This window comes from Calliopsis andreniformis, chromosome 12, assembly GCF_051401765.1.
Source record: "Calliopsis andreniformis isolate RMS-2024a chromosome 12, iyCalAndr_principal, whole genome shotgun sequence".
Lineage (NCBI taxonomy): Eukaryota > Metazoa > Arthropoda > Insecta > Hymenoptera > Andrenidae > Calliopsis > Calliopsis andreniformis.
Window position 1 is genome coordinate 14,836,293 of NC_135073.1, and position 20,396 is coordinate 14,856,688.

General features: G+C 39.4%; 4 protein-coding genes across 5 annotated transcripts; 2 read left to right on the forward strand and 2 right to left on the reverse strand.

Annotated features, from left to right (window-relative positions):
* Window positions 1-641: 641 nt before the first annotated feature.
* LOC143185573 (CWF19-like protein 1) lies at window positions 642-2,574 on the forward strand. Its single transcript, XM_076388694.1, has 2 exons — window positions 642-2,068; window positions 2,161-2,574. Exons 1-2 carry the CDS (start codon window positions 800-802, stop codon window positions 2,458-2,460), a joined length of 1,569 nt encoding a protein of 522 aa, XP_076244809.1. The 5' UTR covers window positions 642-799; the 3' UTR covers window positions 2,461-2,574.
* Window positions 2,485-3,635, reverse strand: LOC143185574 (putative methylthioribulose-1-phosphate dehydratase). Its single transcript, XM_076388696.1, has 4 exons — window positions 3,497-3,635; window positions 3,335-3,429; window positions 2,787-3,257; window positions 2,485-2,712 (listed from the first exon to the last, which is right to left on the reverse strand). Exons 1-4 carry the CDS (start codon window positions 3,524-3,526, stop codon window positions 2,592-2,594), a joined length of 717 nt encoding a protein of 238 aa, XP_076244811.1. The 5' UTR covers window positions 3,527-3,635; the 3' UTR covers window positions 2,485-2,591.
* A 244-nt stretch (window positions 3,636-3,879) lies between these two features.
* Vlet (COMM domain containing 10 protein valette) lies at window positions 3,880-4,899 on the forward strand. Its single transcript, XM_076388697.1, has 3 exons — window positions 3,880-4,017; window positions 4,178-4,541; window positions 4,614-4,899. The coding sequence occupies exons 1-3, from the start codon at window positions 3,989-3,991 to the stop codon at window positions 4,812-4,814; spliced, it is 594 nt and encodes a 197-aa protein (XP_076244812.1). The 5' UTR covers window positions 3,880-3,988; the 3' UTR covers window positions 4,815-4,899.
* LOC143185572 (uncharacterized) lies at window positions 4,887-20,129 on the reverse strand. Of its 2 annotated transcripts, none has more exons than XM_076388692.1 (10): window positions 19,935-20,129; window positions 11,772-12,080; window positions 11,173-11,397; window positions 10,628-10,936; window positions 10,208-10,507; window positions 9,728-10,033; window positions 8,915-9,217; window positions 5,650-5,794; window positions 5,412-5,572; window positions 4,887-5,294 (listed from the first exon to the last, which is right to left on the reverse strand). In XM_076388692.1, exons 1-10 carry the CDS (start codon window positions 20,002-20,004, stop codon window positions 4,948-4,950), a joined length of 2,475 nt encoding a protein of 824 aa, XP_076244807.1. In that variant the 5' UTR covers window positions 20,005-20,129; the 3' UTR covers window positions 4,887-4,947. The 2 variants fall into 2 exon arrangements, with proteins under 2 accessions (XP_076244807.1, XP_076244808.1); XM_076388693.1 differs by lacking the exon at window positions 19,935-20,129 and adding an exon at window positions 13,067-13,170.
* Window positions 20,130-20,396: the final 267 nt, after the last annotated feature.

Consider the following 20,396-nt stretch of genomic DNA (forward strand, 5'->3'; position numbering starts at 1 on the left):
TCCTTTTTGTATTTTATACAACATATCTGCCGAATATAATTCAAATTCATATTACAAAAGTTTTTACTTCTATTATCACTTAAGTTTGAACATTTATCTAATCAATTGCTGCTTCTAATTTGCTCATGCTATTTTGTAAATTCTAAGTCACATTCGATTAAAACTGAATATTAAATATCGTTTCAGTAGAGTAAAGTATAGTTGTCGATTCAAAGTTTAAAATTCAACATATCGACGAGGCAAAATTAAATTCTTTGCTTGGATGGTAAATGAATTGAGAAGGGAGAAGGACTATAGCGCTTCTTCATTGGTTTGTTGGTTTCTACTTTATCTCTACTCCTGAAGCTTCATAACCGACAAAGCTTAATTGTTCCGTCTACAGTCGGTAATGCAAATTTGTTGTCCACAGTGCCATAAAACGATTGGTCTGTTTAATACTTTGTCAATGGCGCTACGTTTCTTGTCATTTATTTTATCTTGGGTGCAATTTGAGTCCTAGGGATTTTTTCTTCCTGATTCTTCCGCTAGGGTCTTTCCAAAGTTAAATTACTAGATAGTTGTGGACCTTTGTCGTCAAATTAACAACACTATCTAGTAAAAAAATCCAATGTGAGTTCTGTTTACGATGTTCGCGCTAAAAATGTTCATAACATAAAGTTGTATTTTACACAATTAACACTACTTAAGTAGAACTAACGAAAAGTTATTCATTTATACTACTCACAAACTTGCAATATAATTCTTAATTTACATTAATTGTATTATATCTACACGTTGAAGTTAGGTTATATTATTAAGAATGGGTGAAAAACAAAAGGTTTTAATTTGTGGAGATGTGGAAGGCCACTTCAAATTTTTATTCAACAAGGTTGAAGCCATCAATAAAAAAAGTGGACCATTCGATTTTTTATTATGTGTTGGGAACTTTTTTGGCGAAAACAACATGGAACTTGAGATTTATAAAAATGGTATGAAAAGTGTTCCTGTTCCCACATATATAATTGGCGCCAATAGAGAGTCCGATTTAAGGAATTACCCAGATGAAGATGGATATGAGATATGTCAAAATCTTACTTATCTTGGAAAACGTGGCTTATATACTGCTACTTCTGGGCTAAAAATAGCTTATGTTAGTGGTACAGAAAATAATTCTCCTCAGAGCAAACTTACTTGCTTTAATGAGAAAGATGTTGTATCGATTAAAAATTCTTGTTTAAAAGGCCAGCCTAGTTTTCGAGGAATTGACATTTTATTGACTTCCCCTTGGCCTGCTGGTGTTACAAATTTAGATCCTAATAAACCAAATTTCAAATATCAGGGTTCTAAGTTGATAGCGTGGCTAGCTACACAAGTAAAACCAAGATATCATGTGTCTGCATTAGAGGGTATCCACTATGAAAGACCACCCTATAGAAATCAGGGCCAACAGGAGGGTAATATTGAAATAGCAACACGGTTTATAGCTCTTGCACCTATAATTAATACTCAGAAAAAGAAATGGCTCTATGCATTAAATTTAACTCCTGTTGATAGAACAAGACTATCTGACTTAGTTCTAAAGACCACAGATGAAACGGATAGTCCTTACCCTAAATCAATGCTATCAAGTGAACCATTTTCACAAAAACCAGAACCAAAATCCACTCAGTATTTTTATGATATGGAATCTAAGGAACCTGTAAAAAGGTCAAGGCATTCAGAAGGACTCAATAAGAGACCAAAACCAGAATTTGATCAAGCTAAATGCTGGTTCTGCTTATCTAGTCCTGAAGTCTCCAAGCACTTGGTAATATCAGTGGGAACAGAGGTTTATGTTGCTCTTGCTAGAGGTGGATTGGTTGAAAATCATTTCTTAATTTTACCAATAACACATCATCAAAGTCTTTCAATTTTACCAAAAGAGGTAACAAATGAAATGATACTATACAAGAAGGCTATAACTAAATACTATGCCACTATGGATAGAGTACCTGTATTCTTTGAGCGTAATTTTAAAACATCCCATTGTCAATTGCAAGTAATACCAGTGCATAAAAATCAAGCACCTGATTTAAAAGAAACATTTATGGTAAATATATTCTTTACTGAATAGATATTATAGATAAACACTAAAATAATGATTTTAATAATTGTAATACTTTAATATTATTGCTATTTTAGGAAATGGCAGAATGTAGTAATTTCAAAATGATGGAGCTGCCTCAACATACAGATTTACAGCAAATCGCGAAACCGGGTGTTCTCTATTTTTATGTGGAGTTACCAAATGGAGAAAAATTGTATTATAGAATAAAAAAAGATTTTCCGCTCCAATTTGGAAGGGAGGTATTAGCATCTGATAGAATATTGGATATCAATGATAGAGTTGACTGGAAAGACTGTCAAATGGAGAAAGAAGAGGAAATTGAATTAGCAAGTAGAATTAGGAAAGAGTTTCAACCATTTGATATAGACACTTGAAAATGTGTAGAAAATAAACAAATCAATGCTGTAATATATGTATATACATTTATACACGAATGTTTTTATAAAATATACAAAGAAAATAATTTATTTCATTTCATGAAAATAAGAGATACGAATAGTGTTTATTAATTTACTGTTCCATTCTGTTGATATTTCAATTCATAGTCGTCTGGAGTTGCAAGGGGATCTAATCCACTTTGTTTCATTTGTAATGCAATGTCAAATAAGTAATCGTAACACTCTGTCCTATAAACAAAAAATATTTCATTAATTAGCAAAAAATACTCATACAAAATTAATATTAAATTGATGATACAAACATAGTTTTCGCTTGTTGCCATGAATCACCCCAAACGTAAATACCATGTCTTCTCACTAATACAGCACATGTTTCTGGATAAGCAACAATTGTTTTATCTAACTCATCTCTTAAATCTTCCTCAAATGGAGTATTCTCAATTATTGGCACTACTAGCTCTTCATCATAACGATATGCTCTCCCTAGTTTCTGGTTTCTTATACCTTTTATCATTTCAAGATGGGTAATACGAAATTCTTTTCCTGGCCAATGCAATGTAACCATTACAGCAAATTTAGAATGTGTATGTATCACAGCTCCAGCATTCCTTCTTGTATATGCACACATAAATAATGGAGTACATTGTGATTTCTTCAATTTCTTCTCTACTGGTGGCAATTCTAAGTCTGTTCCTTTAATATCTTGTACAAACATTTCATCTGGACATATTCGTTCTTTTTGGACACCGGATGGAGCAATATATATTTTATCTCTGTTGATATAAAGATATTTGAATACCTTTTAAGCATATTAAGTACCATCTAAGTAATAGAAAAGATTATTACTGACCCATGTTTAATGGATATACCACCTCCAGTACCAGTGACCCATCCAAGATCATAAAATTGTCTACATAATTCAGGAATTAAATTGCGTGGGTGTTCCTGTAGAAATCAGCTGATTTAGATAACAAGTTATTAAAATATAATTCTAATTTAATTTAAAAAATACCTTATCGTATTTATCATCATACGAAGACATTTTTCAGAGACACGAATAGTTTACAACGAAGTCTAATATATTTCGTACACGACTATAAAACTCTTATCAGTTTCAATTCAGTGATCACGTTTAAGACATTGCATGTGCACGTGTAACAACGTGTCAACAATAAATCCTTGTCAAAACAAAATATTATGATCAAACGCAAGATCTAAGCCTGGGGTACCCTTTTTTAGTACAATATGGATTAGTATAAGTAATATTTATAAATATACATCAGGTTTAGCATATTATTCAAGTGCACAGTTTCGGAAGTGATACGCCCACCTAAGATACATATATAATCTGTGATGTAGGCGTTTTATACTTAATTAATATTGTTGACAGATGAAGTGTTGACTACCTAAGTGACACTAGCGGCATGATGTTGAATTAAATTTGTTGATATTTCAATATTTTGTATCACAAAGTGTTGTCTAACCTATAAATGTGTTGAATAACATGGCTACCTGGATCACCGTGACACCGCGGTAGTATTCAAATTTAAATAATATTTATTTTTACACAATTCTGTCAAGATAAACTACTCTAAATAGGAAGAATCTTGAGAAAAGTGTTTGAAGCAAGAGTTTTCATTTAAACATCAAAAACAGGATATAATTATGCTAATATCTGTAATATTTGTTTTAGTCTCGAACGAGGCCTGAAAATAGCAAATCAAATAGATAACAGCAAATTTCGATTGCTGATAAATCGTATCTGTCAAACACTCCAGTCAACTATTGACACTAAAATATTTAGTGAAGAAGAAGAAGAGAAACTATTGATGTCTCTGGATTTAAATAAAGATGATTTAGGTTTTCTTTTAGATGCAATAGTACAGTTTTACAAGCAAGCTGCTTGTAATATTATAAAGCCACAGTCTATGGAAAATACTTTGAAGGATACTTTCAAAATAGATGATGAGAAAGTACAAATATTTTTAAATGCATGGGTTACATATGGTAAGGCAATAATCGATAACTTTAGACAAAAGTCTGTCTTCCCTATTCAGGTATGTTACAAGGATATTTTCCCCACGTGGGTAATATAAAATTGAAACACTTCCTTCACATACTTGTTTCAGGTCAAAGATATTGATTGGTGTTTAAATGTCCAAGCTTCATCTTCCACTATAAAGAAGGATGTACGTCCAATAGCATTATTGCAATTAAATCTGACAGGAGAACAGCAATCTAAGTTAACTGTTGAATTTAATAAGAAAGAATTAATTGATTTATATCAGAATTTAGAAAAGATACAATCACAATTAGACGCTCTCAAATAGTTCTTAAATTGTTGCTACTATAATACATCTAATTGCTGTGAGGATTCTTGTATTGTACAAAATATATTTTTTAACTTTTCCTATTTATTATAATATTCATTATTTACAAATATATATTTTGTTAAATTTTTATTTACATTACATTTGCACTCATATTTACATACTCTTTCGGCAACATCCTGCACTTTCCGACTCGTTCGTACAATTGTGGACTTCTATTTGGAAGAACATTATTAATGTTTATTGTATTTTGATTATCTCGCTCGTGAACTTGTAAATCTATTTTCGCTGGGCTTTTCAAGTATCGTTCGCGATAAAATCGCTGACTTTGCATCTTTCCCGCGGGAGGCACAGTTTCTAGAATTCGCGATGACTTCCGGACAAATAGGCGTGCCTTACAAACTACTAAGACAACTATGATAATCATCAGAAACAAGGTCATAGCCGTCAAGGCGCCTACTATCCATCCTAGCCTTCCATCTGCAACGTAAAATCAATCGTGCAGTATAAATCCATAAATTCCTTTTTTCCAGCGATAACTAGTTGGTATTCAGTTCGCATGATTTTTATTCTGTAAATAATATCAAAAATACGCACCACCTATGCTGTTTAATAGAACAATACTAGCGCTCCCTAATTCTTCATCAACGTTTTCATCAGTAATCGTGAATTTGCAAATCCATTGCCCCAGATCCGAGTGGTCAGGCTTAAACTCCAGCGTGCATATTCCTGTACCATAGTTCATCTGCATGTTATGCCTAAAAGAAATTATAGAAACACAAAGAAATGTTTAAATAAATTTTCCATTCCATCCATGAACAAGGTAACCAGTCACCTTTTGTTGCTGCTCATATTCTGATAAATATGGACATTTGGCGCATGAATCCAGTGACATTGCACTTCTGACATCATAGTTTTCACCCTACAGGCGAGCGTAACCATTTGATGGGGCGCAGCCCACACTGCCATAGTCACTGGCTCTAGAAATCATCAATCACCAGTTTTCCTCCACTGATTCGTTCCATTTTTTCTATCCCAATCACCGAAAGCGTTGATGCTTCTTCTTCGTAGTCTCCTCAACAGAGGACCACATCCACACGTGGGTGCAACTGGGTGCTCGAATTGTGTGCACAAGCGATTGTCGTGTGATATATGTACATACTTTCTGCTGTGAGACAATGTGAGACGCGTGTCGAATGTGTTGAGGGTGTTCATTGTGTTCATACGTGTATACATATAATAGCGTGTCATCTGATACATTTCACTTGAAATTTACATAGAAGGGTGATAGTTCGTTAGTATCGATCGTAATGAGAAAGGCAGCAATGATATTTTTCGTATTACCATTTATTCCAAGAAACCGTTTACAATGCCGAAGAGGACACATCCTGGGATAAGGTGTCTGTAGGCTGAGAAATCTCGAATTGCTCGCTTTGGAAACTTAATAGTAATTCAATGGCACACGAAGATATCGATTAACTGTCGAACGAAGCATTCTACGTTTGATTATTACACACATTTTACTTAGAGTTCCTTCTATTTGGACCTCTTAGATAGACCGGAAGTCTCTTCCGTGGAACTCGAGGAGTATTCCATACTTGCGTAATCCCTATGATTCGCTTCAAACGTGATTACTGATTTGCGACAATGTTCGTGGATCGTTCGAAACGGCGGTAAGCATTTCAAACGAGAAGCTTAATAGTAAAAATTGCCTACTTAGTGTTAACTTTAGCATGTACTTGGATATAATGAGTATATAATAAGTGCATAATATTCTAGAATCCTGTTTGATTGTGGATTATCGCGCAATCGTTCAGGATCCTTGCGAGCTTTAATTAAGTACACCGCGATCTTGCCAGCTGAGTTCATTGATGAGTCTAACGATTACCAGCACGTTGGAATCTCTTAGTAGGTCTATGTACTTCACTTAACAAATAAATATCCTTAATCTAAACGTTAAAATTCCATAGCGTAGTCTTTTAAATAATTACTAGCTAACGCGGCTCGAAATCTAGCGTTACGTATTATGAACAACAGAAACCACTTTTTCTTACGTCTCTGTAGCCTAGGAAAGTTGTTCTGCTGTTCGTGAAAACGTGCCTGAACGACGTTGCTTTGAAAAACCCTCAACTTCGAAAAAGAAAAAAGCACTTTCGGCCGTTCCGAGAACGTTATCATTCCATCGTCCAAACGAACTATTGTTCGGGCAACGTGTTCTCAAAGCACAGTCCAGAACGTTTTCCCTGTCAACGGTGGCTTTCGACAATAAATAATACGAGGAATGACAAGAAACGCAGCCACAGTACTCGCGAAAAGACTTACACACATACACGTACGGTAGGTTTCGCGTACCTAGCGCGGCTACTAACTATGCTAAATGCGAAATCATTTGAGCGTAGACCTGCCGTTGAGCATATAAATAAGAAAGGGTGAATGACATTGAGTGATAGATGTTATTTAACGAAAGGTGCTCTTTTCAAGCGTGCCGTCACAAGGGGAACAGCGTTCGAATCATTTCATATGGAGCGGGTACAGAATCAAAGAGATATGCTCGAGGATACAAACAAGAGGGATAGCAAAGGAGATAATTGTACCGATGAAACAATCGTTATAGATGAATATAATCCTGTCACATATATTCTCTAGCGTTCCTTCTATTGATATATCTGATGTACAAGAAAAGCAGACAGAGTTATTAATCGCTGATTAGTTGTCGAGCTCTTAAGTCTTGGTGACGATTTGTCGAGGGAAAGAATAATGGATGCGGTCAAACAGCGATAAGTTAAGAGGATCTGATGTTAATGGATGTAAATGAGATCGATTGATACTATATGCGTTGTAATGCAGAAGATATCTCGATGTTTTTTCTTTTAATATTGCAGATTCAATATTACAGTAAGGAGCAATTTAGAAGATTAAAGATGAGCTGCATCGGGAAATAATAATACTACTTAAAAGAAAGGAACGCCTTCGTATTTATCTTCGAATGAAAATGTTTTTCACTCGACGATGCACGCATATTTAATGATTGATTCTTGAGAGATAGTGTTCTGCGTAACAGAGTCATACAAGGATGTGTACATCGGTATGAAAGTTCGAAATGACATGCAGACTCCATCACCACCGCGATGCCATCACCCACAACAGTCTTCGAGGAACCTAGACGCGATCAACTTTGAGTGCTAAATCTTTTGTCACTCTTATCCTCACAATTTCAATTGAATCTGCGATCGATTTCGTGGGATACTTTTCACACCTTGCTCGTTGAATTCTTCTCGATTGTCAGTAACGGTCTTCCATGACACATCGATCACAAATACTAATGTTCATTGCACGGTACATCATGTATACGATGTACAGGCTGAGTCACTTTACCTTTGAGTATAAATATTTTGTAAAGTACATGGAAAGTTATAGGAAGCGGTACCAGATAAGCTAGAGTGTTTTATAACATTTTAAAGTTAGGTGTCTTCTACAGTCCTAGGGCAGACTTCAGTCAAGGCCAACACAAACTATATTCTATGTACACTGATTATAGAATCTGCATTAAACACGAAGAGGCAGCGCAAAACAAATCAATAACGTTGGAAGATATGCATCAATGCATTGTTACACAAGCTGTAAATTTGTTACGATCTTCCGAGAGATAATCTACGTTAACAATTGTTATCGAACGCCTCTCTTGATGTGTCCTTTACGAAAGAATGCCACGATTCCTCTTGAAAAGATGAAGCGTGACCTTCCTTCCTTCCTCTAAAAGACCTTCAAAGATCGTTCAAAGGCTCAAAAAATAAATTACGCGTTTCCTTCGACGCCAATCCCTGCAACCTCGACACTTTACAAACTACTTTAGCTTCTACTGTCAAGTGACTCATCCTACACAATACTAATATACATAACATACGTTTGCGTTATGCACTCAGCATGATCTATGGCCGATCGTCGATTACGAGCAGTCCTCAAAGTCCTCAGAAGAAATACTTGACAATATCGCGAGGTTGCGTCGACCGCAGATCCGAGGATCGATGACTGATCGAATGATGCTTAACACCCTCACCGTGGAAGGAATGTCACGAATCCCTCTCAGGATTCGATGATACCTTGTTCCAGGAGGCTCAGCTTAGCTGGTGGCGCATCTGTGTAATTCTGTCTGCCGCGTATCCTGGCGCCGCAGGTCCACAGTCCTTCCTGTTCCCTAAGAGCGGAAGTCAATCGGACGCTGCAGTCCCTTGCCTCGCTTCCTGCCGCCGGAAACTGTTTCACCACCACCGTGGTGTTCGAGTTCACTGGGGTCAGGGACCACCGACACTGCTCCACTGCAGAGGAGGTCACGCAGCGAAGGAGAACTGGGCCTCCAGACGATATTTGGATGTCCTGCGAGAGCTCCGAGAACTTGACCTCGTCTGGAAATCACATGCACAAGTGTCAAGTGAGACGAGAAAGGAAAACAATTTTTGTTTTTATTTGAGATTAATCAGGAACTTGGATTGCGGAAATGGAAAGAAGTGGACCAAGGGAATTTGAGTTTTTTCTAGGTTTTTATCATGCTTAAAGTATGGTAGACAGCAAAGTGACACACCTTCAGTTTCAAATAAAAGTCGAAACATATATGGTAACTTGATGTCGAGGTCACACAAGGTCAATCAAAGGCACAAGAAATATAATTATAACTTTAACGTGAATATATCAGATTTATGTAAACGATAAATAAAAAAGTTTGATAGGAATTACTGCGCTGACCTATTTCAAGCAATTCACCTTGTGCATACATTGGCTTGCGAATGGTCAATATTTACGATGCAATCGTGGACAAACACGAACTTCAGTCTTATCTTCATAATTATTCTGCATTCCGACAACTGTAGTCCTGCACGAGGGAGTGAATCACACGATGAAAAACATAGAAAAGGTACCTTGTTCAAAGACGGTGAGTTTGGCGTATTGAGAGGTCAGCACCGTGTTGGGGGAACTGATCGACACCTGGCAGGCCCACTGACCCTGTTTTTCGGCTTGCACGCGCGGCAAAGTGAGTGAACAATCTCTACCAAGGTCGCCGTTACTTGGGAATTCCTGAACAACCACCTCTGGATCGTCTCCGTGAAGCGATTTCCAGGTCCACGTACATTTCTCCACGCGACTGTTCGTTATGCATTTCAACGTGGCCTCCGTACCAATTGCCGCGGAAGTGTTCGTCGGCGTTTCGATGAAGCTGACTTTGGCTGAAACAGTCGATCGACAAGAATGGACAGATTAAACGCCTGCTGTGATTGACAAATGCTTCACTCGTCAACATTGGACTCTAGACATTTTTTCCTGGTCATTGGTTCAGAGAAATCAGTGCCAAATTATACATACAATTTCTTTAGAAGATTAATGGATCTCACGTTGATTACCTGTTGGTAGGAGGGTGACAGTCGCAGGAGGTGCCTCGTGAAGAATTCCTTCCGGTGATAGCCGAACGCCGCATGTCCACAGACCTTCCTCCTCGTATAAAATATTCTTGAATCGCACCGAACAGTCGTGTTCAGCGTCTTTGTTCGGGTCGAATTTTTTCACCAGCAGAGGTTCTTGACTTGAGTTCGTAGCTCTCCAAGACCATTCACACTGGACTACTGGCTTGTTCACCAGGCACCTGAGCAGCACTGACTCGCCAGGTGCTACTTGGATCCCTCTGGATAGCTGAACGAATTCCACTGAACAAAATAAAAGTTAAAATACATTATTAAGAGCAAAGTATAGAGCAGTTCCTAGAGCAATTGCTTAATGAGGTTTCTTGGATTTGAGCTACAGAAAGTTCGCAGAAGATTCCTCACCTTCTGATATCAGAAATCGAATGGGTTTCGACAGTGTGAACGAGGAGTTGGGATCGATTCTGGCGCCACAGGTCCAGTATCCTTCTTGTTCAGGCAGGACGTTCTTGAACTTGGTACTGCAGTCCGTGCTGTCGTTACCGAAAGCTGGAAATCGCTTCACCTCGAGGTTCCACGGCTGTGATTGGTTCAGTTGTCGCCAGGACCATTGACATTCGCGGACGGGTGACCTCAGCTGACACATTATTTGCGCCGAGGATCCTGCTGGTACCTCGACGACATTATCGTGTTTTGCAAACGCCACCAGGAGACCTAGGGTCACGTACACATGCGTCTTTTTTATTACCGATTCTGATATGGAATTTTATGATACAAGCATTCTAATTAGATTTTATCATCGATTCAAAGTTTTGTTTATGATTTAGATTATTTTTCTTAAGATTCCTTTACTTTTGTCGATTGTGGACATTAGGTGATGGGTTATATGATACGTCGGATGATTTTGATCTTGAATTAGAAGCATAGAATAGACAGTACGCATTCCATACCCTGATTCTCATTAACGATGCTCAGCTTAGCAGGCTCAGTACTGGTGAAAGGATCATTCGTGGAAACTCTCGCGGCACAGGTCCAGTATCCGGTCTGCTCGTGCTTCGTACTCGAGAACCTTACGGAACAGTCGTTGCTATTGTTCCCGAAGGCAGGAAATTGTCGTACCGGCAATGGATTAGTAGTCGGCGGCGTTGTCGTCTGAATCACTGAGATCGTAGTGGCTATAAATTACGAGTAAACACCGATAAATACACGGCACACGCGTGCAGTAAAAGACATCAAATCTGATGTAGAATTCTGATTCTAAACCGCTATAAAAAGAGATCGGTAGCGATTGTTGCTAAAGCATTAAACTGCTCCACGTTAAATTATTTCACTCACTGTACTTGTGAATTAATAATCCAATGAAGAGGTACGTCTACAGGAATTCAACGAAGGTCGCATAAATTCTACACTCTGACTTGAGCCAGAAGGTCAAAGTTTAGGTGATACTTGACTTGGATACAAATGTATTTGACATCTGGACTATACGGATTTGACCTTTGATACATAATGAACTTTTAATAAAGGAGTAGCAGAGCTATGAATGACTAACTGGTTGAAGTTGCCGGGCTTTCACTGATATCCGGAAGTGGCAGGTGAACTGGTGGTAAAGGCTGCCAGGACCATTGGCACTCGGCCACAGGATTAGCGGTTCTGCATGCCAGAAGTACGGACGAACCGAGTTCCGTTTCCGTGTGCTCTGGAACGTCCACGAATATCACTGGGGTCGGTGGTGCCTTCGTTCCTGGCAGGATGTCGTCCATCGAGTGTCCTTGAATTTCGGGATCCACGACGACCGTCGAGCTGCTAATAACACTTTTGACAGTGGTGGTTTCATCGGGCTCCTCTGTTATAGGTATACCTGTCAACATAGATCAAGATGGAAATATTATTAGAATTGCATTTTATAAGCCAAGGCAACACGTGAGATATGTGTGGAATATAGGTATACTATAGAGGTTCCTTTTTTAAAATATCCACAAAATATCCACGAAATCTGCTTAAGTAATAATGCAAGACCCGCACGCTGCTTGGCAGCCTGTCGAACATGTTCGAAAAATTCCAGAAGTATTTTGAATTCCACAACAGGTATCCATAATGCGATCACGTCTCTCTAAATTGCTAGCTGGTCGTCCATATAGAAGATTTTCGAGATATCGCCACATTGAAGAAATCAAAAGATTGAAATGCGGGGAACGTTCAATGAGGCCACTTGGAACGTTTCCTGCGGCGCTTTAGTTCCAAATGATCTAACTGGGAAGAGAGTTCGTGCATCTTTAATCTCGCTGTTAGTTAGAACGGTTCATTGGGACCTAGGCGAGCACTTTAAGTAGTTCTACCTGGCCAGTACGTTGTTTCTTAATTTAAGATCTTAGATTAGAGAGCACTTAAGAAATTAGACGGAAAGCTAGCTGGCTCCGTGACGCGATCAACTATACCATGATCTAAAGGAACTCAGGTGAACATATATGTAGGACACATCAGGCAGGAAGCTACGACAGTCACGTAGACAATCGCCTTGCGTCGCGCGTCTGTCACCATGTGCAAATAGAACCAGGGACGGATCGATGGTAAAATATTTAAGGAAAAGGGGAACCACGGGAAATTAGCAACCAGCGTGAAACTTGACCATGGTCTCTTTTGTAATCTAATCAGGGAACCTCCTTCTTCAACAAGCACTAGTCTTTAGAAGTTTTCCTGCTTGTCATACGTTGCGCAACATTACTCAGGCAATCGCCACTCTTTCTTTAGAGCGTAAATCTTTCTATATTTTGTTAAATGCTCCAAAATTTTCCTAAGTAAAGGACTAATTGTGTGCATTATTACTTTTTACATATTCGAACGTACGATACGTGTCCATCGAACTTGGTTCTTGGTACTATTGTCTCTCAGCGTTCACCATTTGCCCACATGTCCTCACGAGCAATGTGGTCGCTGACACTGGAAGGTCGTTTCCACTTTACATTGACATACTCATCGGGCTCGTGGTTTTATGACGATACGTGCTGCCTAAATAGAGGAGGATACAATTTCGCTTTTAGTCTGACTGCATCGTCACGTAAATTGTAATTCGTAGACAATGTCCTCTTCAACATCGTCCCGAAGTACGTCTGGTAGTAGATGATTTGAATACAGGCAACCTTGCGTCATTCTTGATAGAGTTGAGAGTAGAACTTCGAGTATTGCAGGAAGATTGGGGTACAATTCGCGCAAATATCAGAGTCTATGCAACTATCGTAGAATTACTTGCAGAATGAGTTAAATATTCAGTTCTGAATGGGTACTGCATTAGAAATACAGACTACTATGTTTCTTCTATTATTTGTTTAGAGCAGATTTCCAAGATGAGCGATCACCAAGACGATTAGGAAACGCCACTTCCTCGTCTCTATTTCTTCCAGGTATCTAATGCCCTTTTCACAGGAATCTCATGCGCGCATTTATTTACGCGATCGGTGCGGTCCGCATGTTAACATGCTGCTCGGAACTGTGACACGTCTACGCCTGGCATCCTTCGTCGTTTGACTCCACGGTAGTGAACCGTGAGAATTATTGCATAAGGTGTATCGTGTGTGCAGGTGTTACTATCCGATATATTAGACACTGTGCAGTTCATACTGCTGCATGAATTTTTATTACTGAAATTATTCTTCGTACATAGCAAGAGAAGCGAACTGTTGATTGAGTTCACAAAGGTTGAGTTGAAAAATTGAGTGAGGAAAGAAGAAATGTCCTGTCAGTGCGATTATGCAGAATTTAAGTCACGCTATAGCCATTCAAACGTCTCAAGGCCATCGTTTACTTTCTTATGCTTTCCTACTTTCTTCGCCGCGTCCTTGAAACTGTGCCATGTAATTTTCGATCGTTGCCCGGTGTGATTTGTCAGTAGTTTTAATTACTTTTTTTTGCTAATATCATAAAAAGGGACTAGGTACAAAATGTATTTTTATAATTGATGCTTTTATTATTTGGAGAAATTTCAACCACTGTGCTTAGAAAATTGAACTGGAGCAGAAGCTTCCTTAATCAATTCTATATTCGATTTATTTTCAGTTCTTTTAGCTGGAGTTAACCCCAATTTTTTCATTTTTCTTTGGTATAACTTCTTTAAATATATAGATCCCTTGAATCGAATATGCTGTATATCCTTGAATCTTCTCTAAACTTCTCCGAAGTTTCTCGACTCAACATACCCTTTGAACCTAACAATATCATCACTACCTGCTTCTTCTTCGAACTACCCACGTTTAGTCTTCAAGAAATAATCTCCCGATCGAGAGTGTCGTTTCTCTAGCAAATATGCGCGCACGACATCGCCGTTTCTTTCGTCGATCAGGCGTCTAACGGGCTATCAACCGCAGGTGGTCCTCGTTTAATTAAAACCTCGGCATTTCGAGTATTCGAGCCCAGGCGAGCCATATCCCGGATGTATCCACACAGGCATCTTCGCCGTGACTAATTCCACAACAATGGAATCCCATCCCGAGATTATCGACCGTAAGGCAAGGCCAGACGTTTCACTGTGGCGAGGAACGGCTGCGAGACGATCGTGAGAGGGAAAAAGGAGGATTCGACCGCGTCGGGGAGGATTTCGTTCCGTAATTAAGAACGGTGCCACCGATATGCCTGCCAGTCGCCGAGCGAATGCTCTTGCGACGGTCGTTCACCTGCGATATCGCTGGAACAATTAGAGACACTGACCGATTTCTTTTCCCACGTAGAGGCATTGCGAAATTCAAAATACGTCGATTGGGCGTTGCCATTTCGCCTTCCAGGCGGAAGGAACGACGAAATCCGAGCGATTTTCGTTTTGTATGGAGAACGATCGACAATCGAGTGATGGATCGTGAGAAATCCACTTTGTGAGCTGTTTGAGAAGCTATCAAGGATATTTGCCACACTTGAGAGAATTGAAATCTGTAGAACAGTAGATCTGAAGACTAGAAATTCAATAAAAGATACCTGCTGATAAAAGATACCTGCAATATTAGGTAAAACGTAGATACACTTTACCAAGAGGACAGAATTTTCATCTGGACATACTTAACAGATTGTGAAATCATGAAATTCCTCACTAATTGTACTTTATGTACATAAGGTATGTGATCACATTTTTTGCGAGTTTACTTTAAAATCTACCAACCTTATATGCGGGTGGATATATACATACATTACATTATAATGTAGAAGAGCTTTACAAATTGCTCTCAAAGTACTGAAGTAGGTATTATTTTAGTGATTAATGGAAGAAATTAGCGTCGACCCGCATAGTCTGCAAAATGAGTCACAATTCCTTTTAAGACGTAGCATCAGCGACGTGTCTTATCTGTACGCATAATTCAATACTGAAATTGAAATAACGTGGCTACGCAAACGCGCGCTATCTCGGGGGAATGAACGAAACGCGGCCACCAGCTCAGACGTTATTCTTTTGCGTTCTAACTAGCTACGATGACGTCAATTTCGTTTTCGAGAAAAATTTTCTCTTCTTGCTGGGTTTTAACACCGATTATTAGAAATATCCTTCGTTCCAGGAACCATGATCAGCACGGTCAGACTTCCTGGAAAGGTTTCGAACTTGTCCTCGAATCGATTCGAACAGAATCGAGGAAGGTGTGCTGGAATGCCATGAAAATGAGGAATACTTAGAGTAAATGAGAAATAAGTGATTAAAAGTAGATTCTTTATACTGCAACAGAATTTGAACATAAATTACATTTTCATCGAGCATGATTCCATATTTGCTTTTCACTCCTCACTTGGCTTCTTTCTGAGCTTAATTATGAACGTTCAACGATGAAGTTTCTTAAGAAATATTACAAAATCAGCTCCGCAAGCCTACATACTCAACTAGTTAACGTTCTATTGTTCCAGCCAGGTAATTAGTCCTGACGGTGATCATTCATCGATGGTCACGCTTGTATCTTTCATTGAATACAAAGAATATTGATCACATGATGAATTCTTTGCTCTTTCCTCATTTTCAGAAGCCATGCAAGCCTTGCCACCATTGGTTGGTATGGTTTACGCGGTCTTCGAAGTCTGCGCGTCTTCGAAATTATAAAAGATGCCTCGTCTGTTTGGCGAACCAGGGAAACAGGGAGGTAGCAAGAATTCAAGGAATGCCTGACGTGAAGAAGCTCGTGATGGTGTCAAGGATACGCAAGAATGTGCATCCTTCGCTCGCAGGACTCATTACTGCGGGCGTTGTCTCGCTCGCCAGCCTTTTTCGATGATCGCGTTGCACGCGATGCGTTCCGCTCGTTAGAAACGCGTTTTCGCGAGTTTTCAGGCGAACACTAAATTCAAGAACGTGTAATTAAAGAAACAACAGATCTGGTATCGCGTTCTAGTTATTCTTTATAACAGGGTAGCGTTTGAGAAATCCAGTTATCAGAGCGATGGAATTTGTAATCACTTGCTCATAAATCTTCAGAAATATCGACAGAAATTTTTCCTCAAAATATTCTACAAAATCTTTCAAAAAAATAGAGAACAAGTTTTACTACTTGGTTTACATCACAGTGCCTCGTAGCTTACGATAAGCAAATTTGCAGTAACTTTCCTGCTTACGTCAGAGCATTACTGCAAACTATTTACGTTCGAGGAACACTTCAACAAGCTCTATGAACATTGCATGAATAGCTGCATTATTAGAAACAAGTCCGAAATGGAGGTAATAAAAATGGAAATATGAATAATTGGTAGGAAGAGAGCATTGAATATGATTACACGATGTTCACAATTGGAAGCAAGCGAGACGATCGTATCTATGGAACATACATATAACATTCAGCAGCGTGGATCGTAAGAAGGATCGTACGGATAGTTCCCATGCAAGTTCCCACCCTTCCCCACGTGTTTGCGTTCCAGAGCGATGTTTCACTAAATGCACGCATTGCATCGAGTTTAACCACCCTCCGTAGAAGAACCAGTTCTTTCGGGCCGTGAACACGCCGCTCCCTGGCTCTGGCCATGCCGCGAATGCTTTACGAGAGAGAAGAAAAAAGGACCGACAAAAAATTCCCGCCGAAACCCGACGAACCGCGCCATCCTGGCTATTATCCCTCGGGGATCGACGCTGTTCGCGATAATTGACACTCGGCTCATGCGAAACTGTTCGAAATTGTTCATATCTTCCCATGGACGCTCTCGTCTTTACTTTCCTTTTTCATTATTTGCCTTCAATGCAAAGGGATTCGATACTGTTCTGGTTTCTACAGTAATCTCGCTTCAGTTTACAAAAGAAATTGTTATCTCTCAAAGTAAGCACATTCAGTGATTGACGAGTTGGTTTGTGGGTGATGTAACATGACAACACGCAGGATATTTCTGTAGAGTAAATGATTATCGATTGACATCCTTTTCTTGAGTGATTCACGGTGCATGGTCCAAGACCGTCTCGAATTCTTTACGCTCCATCGGCTCGATTTACATAGTTTCATGTTGCGCAGGGGATTTCTAAGCAAATGTTTTCGTGGTAACTTGGGTACCAGGTTGTATTGAAAGCTTTATTCCATGTACCTATATTTCTCTGTGTATTCGTTCAGGCTTGTGCTATTTTCTAAATATTTTATTGTAGCGATCTTTTCTGTCTCTTATCCCCAACAATATTTCTTCTAAAACATTTCCTCAATTAGTAACACTTTGAGCATAATGGAGAAAACTTTTCTACGCCTCAAAGAGAAAATTGTCAGTCTGCAAGGCAATTAATTTTATAGCGACACTTAACTTAGGCTAGGAAAGGAGTCAGCAACGCCCTCGAAGCTTGTCAGCGCGACTCCAGGCGATGCTTCGCGTTTCGCTCTAATTCCGCTTGCTTGAATCGCTGGCGGTTTCGCATTGTCGCGTTCACGACGGCTACGTTCGCGAAAATCGTTGCTATTCTCCCATTTCTAGGTGGAATAATTAATAAATGCAAGAGCATGTTCTCTATGAATCGAGCAAACTTTATTATGTGCATGTTCCACAGTTCCGCTGAACTTGAAGCTCGATGGAACGGAATCGTTTCGCTACTGGTGACCGTGAAAAGAGAAAAGAGATCCCGAAAGGTAGATCGCCGCCAAGAATCGCCTCGAGAGCTGGGTTTCACTGTCAAGGTGAAGACCAGAGAAGAAAACAGTTTCCATATGATTTTGATGGGTCTTTGTAACGGGGCGAGTTGATATGGTCCAAGAAGCGCAGTGAATTGAATTTGAGTTTTTATGAAGAACGCGTTCGTGGCACTTGATTGTGAAGAAAGTGATACAGAAATGATTTGAGAGAAAATTGATTAGCCTGACAGGCTAATGATGTTTACTGACCACGTATGTTTTAAACCTGAGTAGAAAACGACTGTGTATTTATTTATCTATTACATATCCATGTATTTCCATGGATCACTGAATACGTCGTGTTACTCATACCACACGACACTTGAGTAAATATGCTGATTATAAAAGAAATAAGTAGCAAATGGCAATTGTCAACTCGGCTAGTGTACTTTGGAGTATTTGTGCTGTTTTTTAAATGTAGCAGCTGTTTTTGAACCAGTTTACTTTTTTCGATACATTTAACACCATTCTGTCATGAATTTTAGGTTACGGAAATGAGTATATTAAGTCCTTGCTCATTTTATTTTTTGTCAGGTATAGTTGTAAAACTGTCACCTAGTATTTTAACTATACTTTTAGTTTCTTCCAGTCGTTGAAACTTCATGGAAAGTTTCTAGAAAGGCGACGAAGGAATTATCAGCTGCTCATGACGCTTTAGCCAAAAGTGAAATGTCTTAAGTGATAGTAATAGCAAAAGCGATTGCCCTCGCGCTAGTCATTACGAATGCAACCTCTGTAAAGTCATTTAAAGGCTACGTGGCCCTTGTCGAGGTTAAGGCCTTCGAAGTCGTAAAAATGATGGCTCATAGCATATTAATTCCTTCCATATCGCTACGCTGACATTATTACACGCTGTTTCACTGATTCGATTCGTAACAGATGTTTGTTGATAGGAAACTCAATAGGACTCTCAGAGTGACTCAAATACTGATAAATCCACGCGAATATGAAGCTGAACTATTTGACGTCAATATTTGTCTCATAGAACAAAAACCACAGAATGAATGTCAAGCTCGACGAATCGCAAATCTCGTCGCGTTTTAATAGCAGTCTGGCTATAATATCGGTGAACCACTTATTCATTGTAATTCCATTGTTCTTTTGTAAACGCGCCAAACAGCAATTCACCGTTCTCCTTTCTCACATTTTTCTCTGACAGCAGATCCTGTCGATTTCGTGCTGTCAGTGATGCAGCTAGACTCTCTTTCACAAATATTTGCATTGTGTTTCAATAAAGCAATCGAATAAATATTCTCACTTTCAGAGATTTATAGTTTTAAACTTGAAAACTATCATCCACCTCGTAAAATACACAGCATACCTACTATATCTATTTCAGAATGAAGAATGCAACAATTTCTCATTTATTCTCCTTATCTACAAACTAGACCTTCTTTCTATTTTCCTCTCACTCTGTCTCTTTCAATCGTAAGATAACTCGTGGGTAATGCATCATTCTCCTCATGCATTTTTCAACCTGCCTCATTCAATACTTTCATTCCACACTATATTCATTACGAGAGGAAAAAAGAAGCATAAGTAGGTAGCTTGAGAGTCCTCATTATGCGTCAGAGAAGAAGAATTCGAGTGGAAGATAAAAGGAAACTCGTGAATGTACTCACCGTTGCACGCGACGACGAGGCACACCAGGACGAGCCGCGTGAGGATTTTGGAGAACTCGAAGGGCGTCATCTCCGGTACCGCATTTATCACTGTGTGTCCTTGAAGGTGGATAGAAGCCCCGTGTTCCGGAGGACCGATCGAGCGCTTCGTTACGCACGTGTACTGGCGTCGAGGCGTTTCGTCGCGTGCGATTTGTACCCGCACGACGATGACGCATGTAAAACCCCCTCCGTGTCACCGTTTCACGACCGTGTAAACGCTCGCTCCTCCGATGCACGGACGTCTTCTTCGGCTTCCACCCTGCACTCTTCCCGACCCGACTTCAAACTTCGATTCACCTCTGCCGCCGACACTCGAAGTTCTCGGCACAATCTGCGCGCCGATTTCAAATATCCTTCTGCCTCTGGCTACCTTGACGCTCGTCGATCAATTTCCGCAACGTTCCCAGCCGCGGTCCACGC

Excerpts from the sequence above, each read along its gene's own strand:
- LOC143185573 (XM_076388694.1), top strand. The coding sequence starts at position 800 with ATGGGTGAAAAACAAAAGGTTTTAATTTGTGGAGATGTGGAAGGCCAC. Across the intron at positions 2,069-2,160 it reads ATTTAAAAGAAACATTTATG|GAAATGGCAGAATGTAGTAA; the intron begins GTAAATATATTC and ends TTGCTATTTTAG.
- LOC143185574 (XM_076388696.1), bottom strand. The coding sequence starts at position 3,526 with ATGTCTTCGTATGATGATAAATACGATAAG. Across the intron at positions 3,430-3,496 it reads ATGATGATAAATACGATAAG|GAACACCCACGCAATTTAAT; the intron begins GTATTTTTTAAA and ends TGATTTCTACAG. Across the intron at positions 3,258-3,334 it reads GGTATATCCATTAAACATGG|AGATAAAATATATATTGCTC; the intron begins GTCAGTAATAAT and ends TTATATCAACAG.
- Vlet (XM_076388697.1), top strand. The coding sequence starts at position 3,989 with ATGGCTACCTGGATCACCGTGACACCGCG. Across the intron at positions 4,018-4,177 it reads TGGATCACCGTGACACCGCG|TCTCGAACGAGGCCTGAAAA; the intron begins GTAGTATTCAAA and ends TATTTGTTTTAG. Across the intron at positions 4,542-4,613 it reads AGTCTGTCTTCCCTATTCAG|GTCAAAGATATTGATTGGTG; the intron begins GTATGTTACAAG and ends TACTTGTTTCAG.
- LOC143185572 (XM_076388692.1), bottom strand. The coding sequence starts at position 20,004 with ATGACGCCCTTCGAGTTCTCCAAAATCCTCACGCGGCTCGTCCTGGTG. Across the intron at positions 5,795-8,914 it reads GCTGAGCCTCCTGGAACAAG|AGCCAGTGACTATGGCAGTG; the intron begins GTATCATCGAAT and ends GATGATTTCTAG. Across the intron at positions 5,295-5,411 it reads TCTATTAAACAGCATAGGTG|ATGGAAGGCTAGGATGGATA; the intron begins GTGCGTATTTTT and ends TTTACGTTGCAG.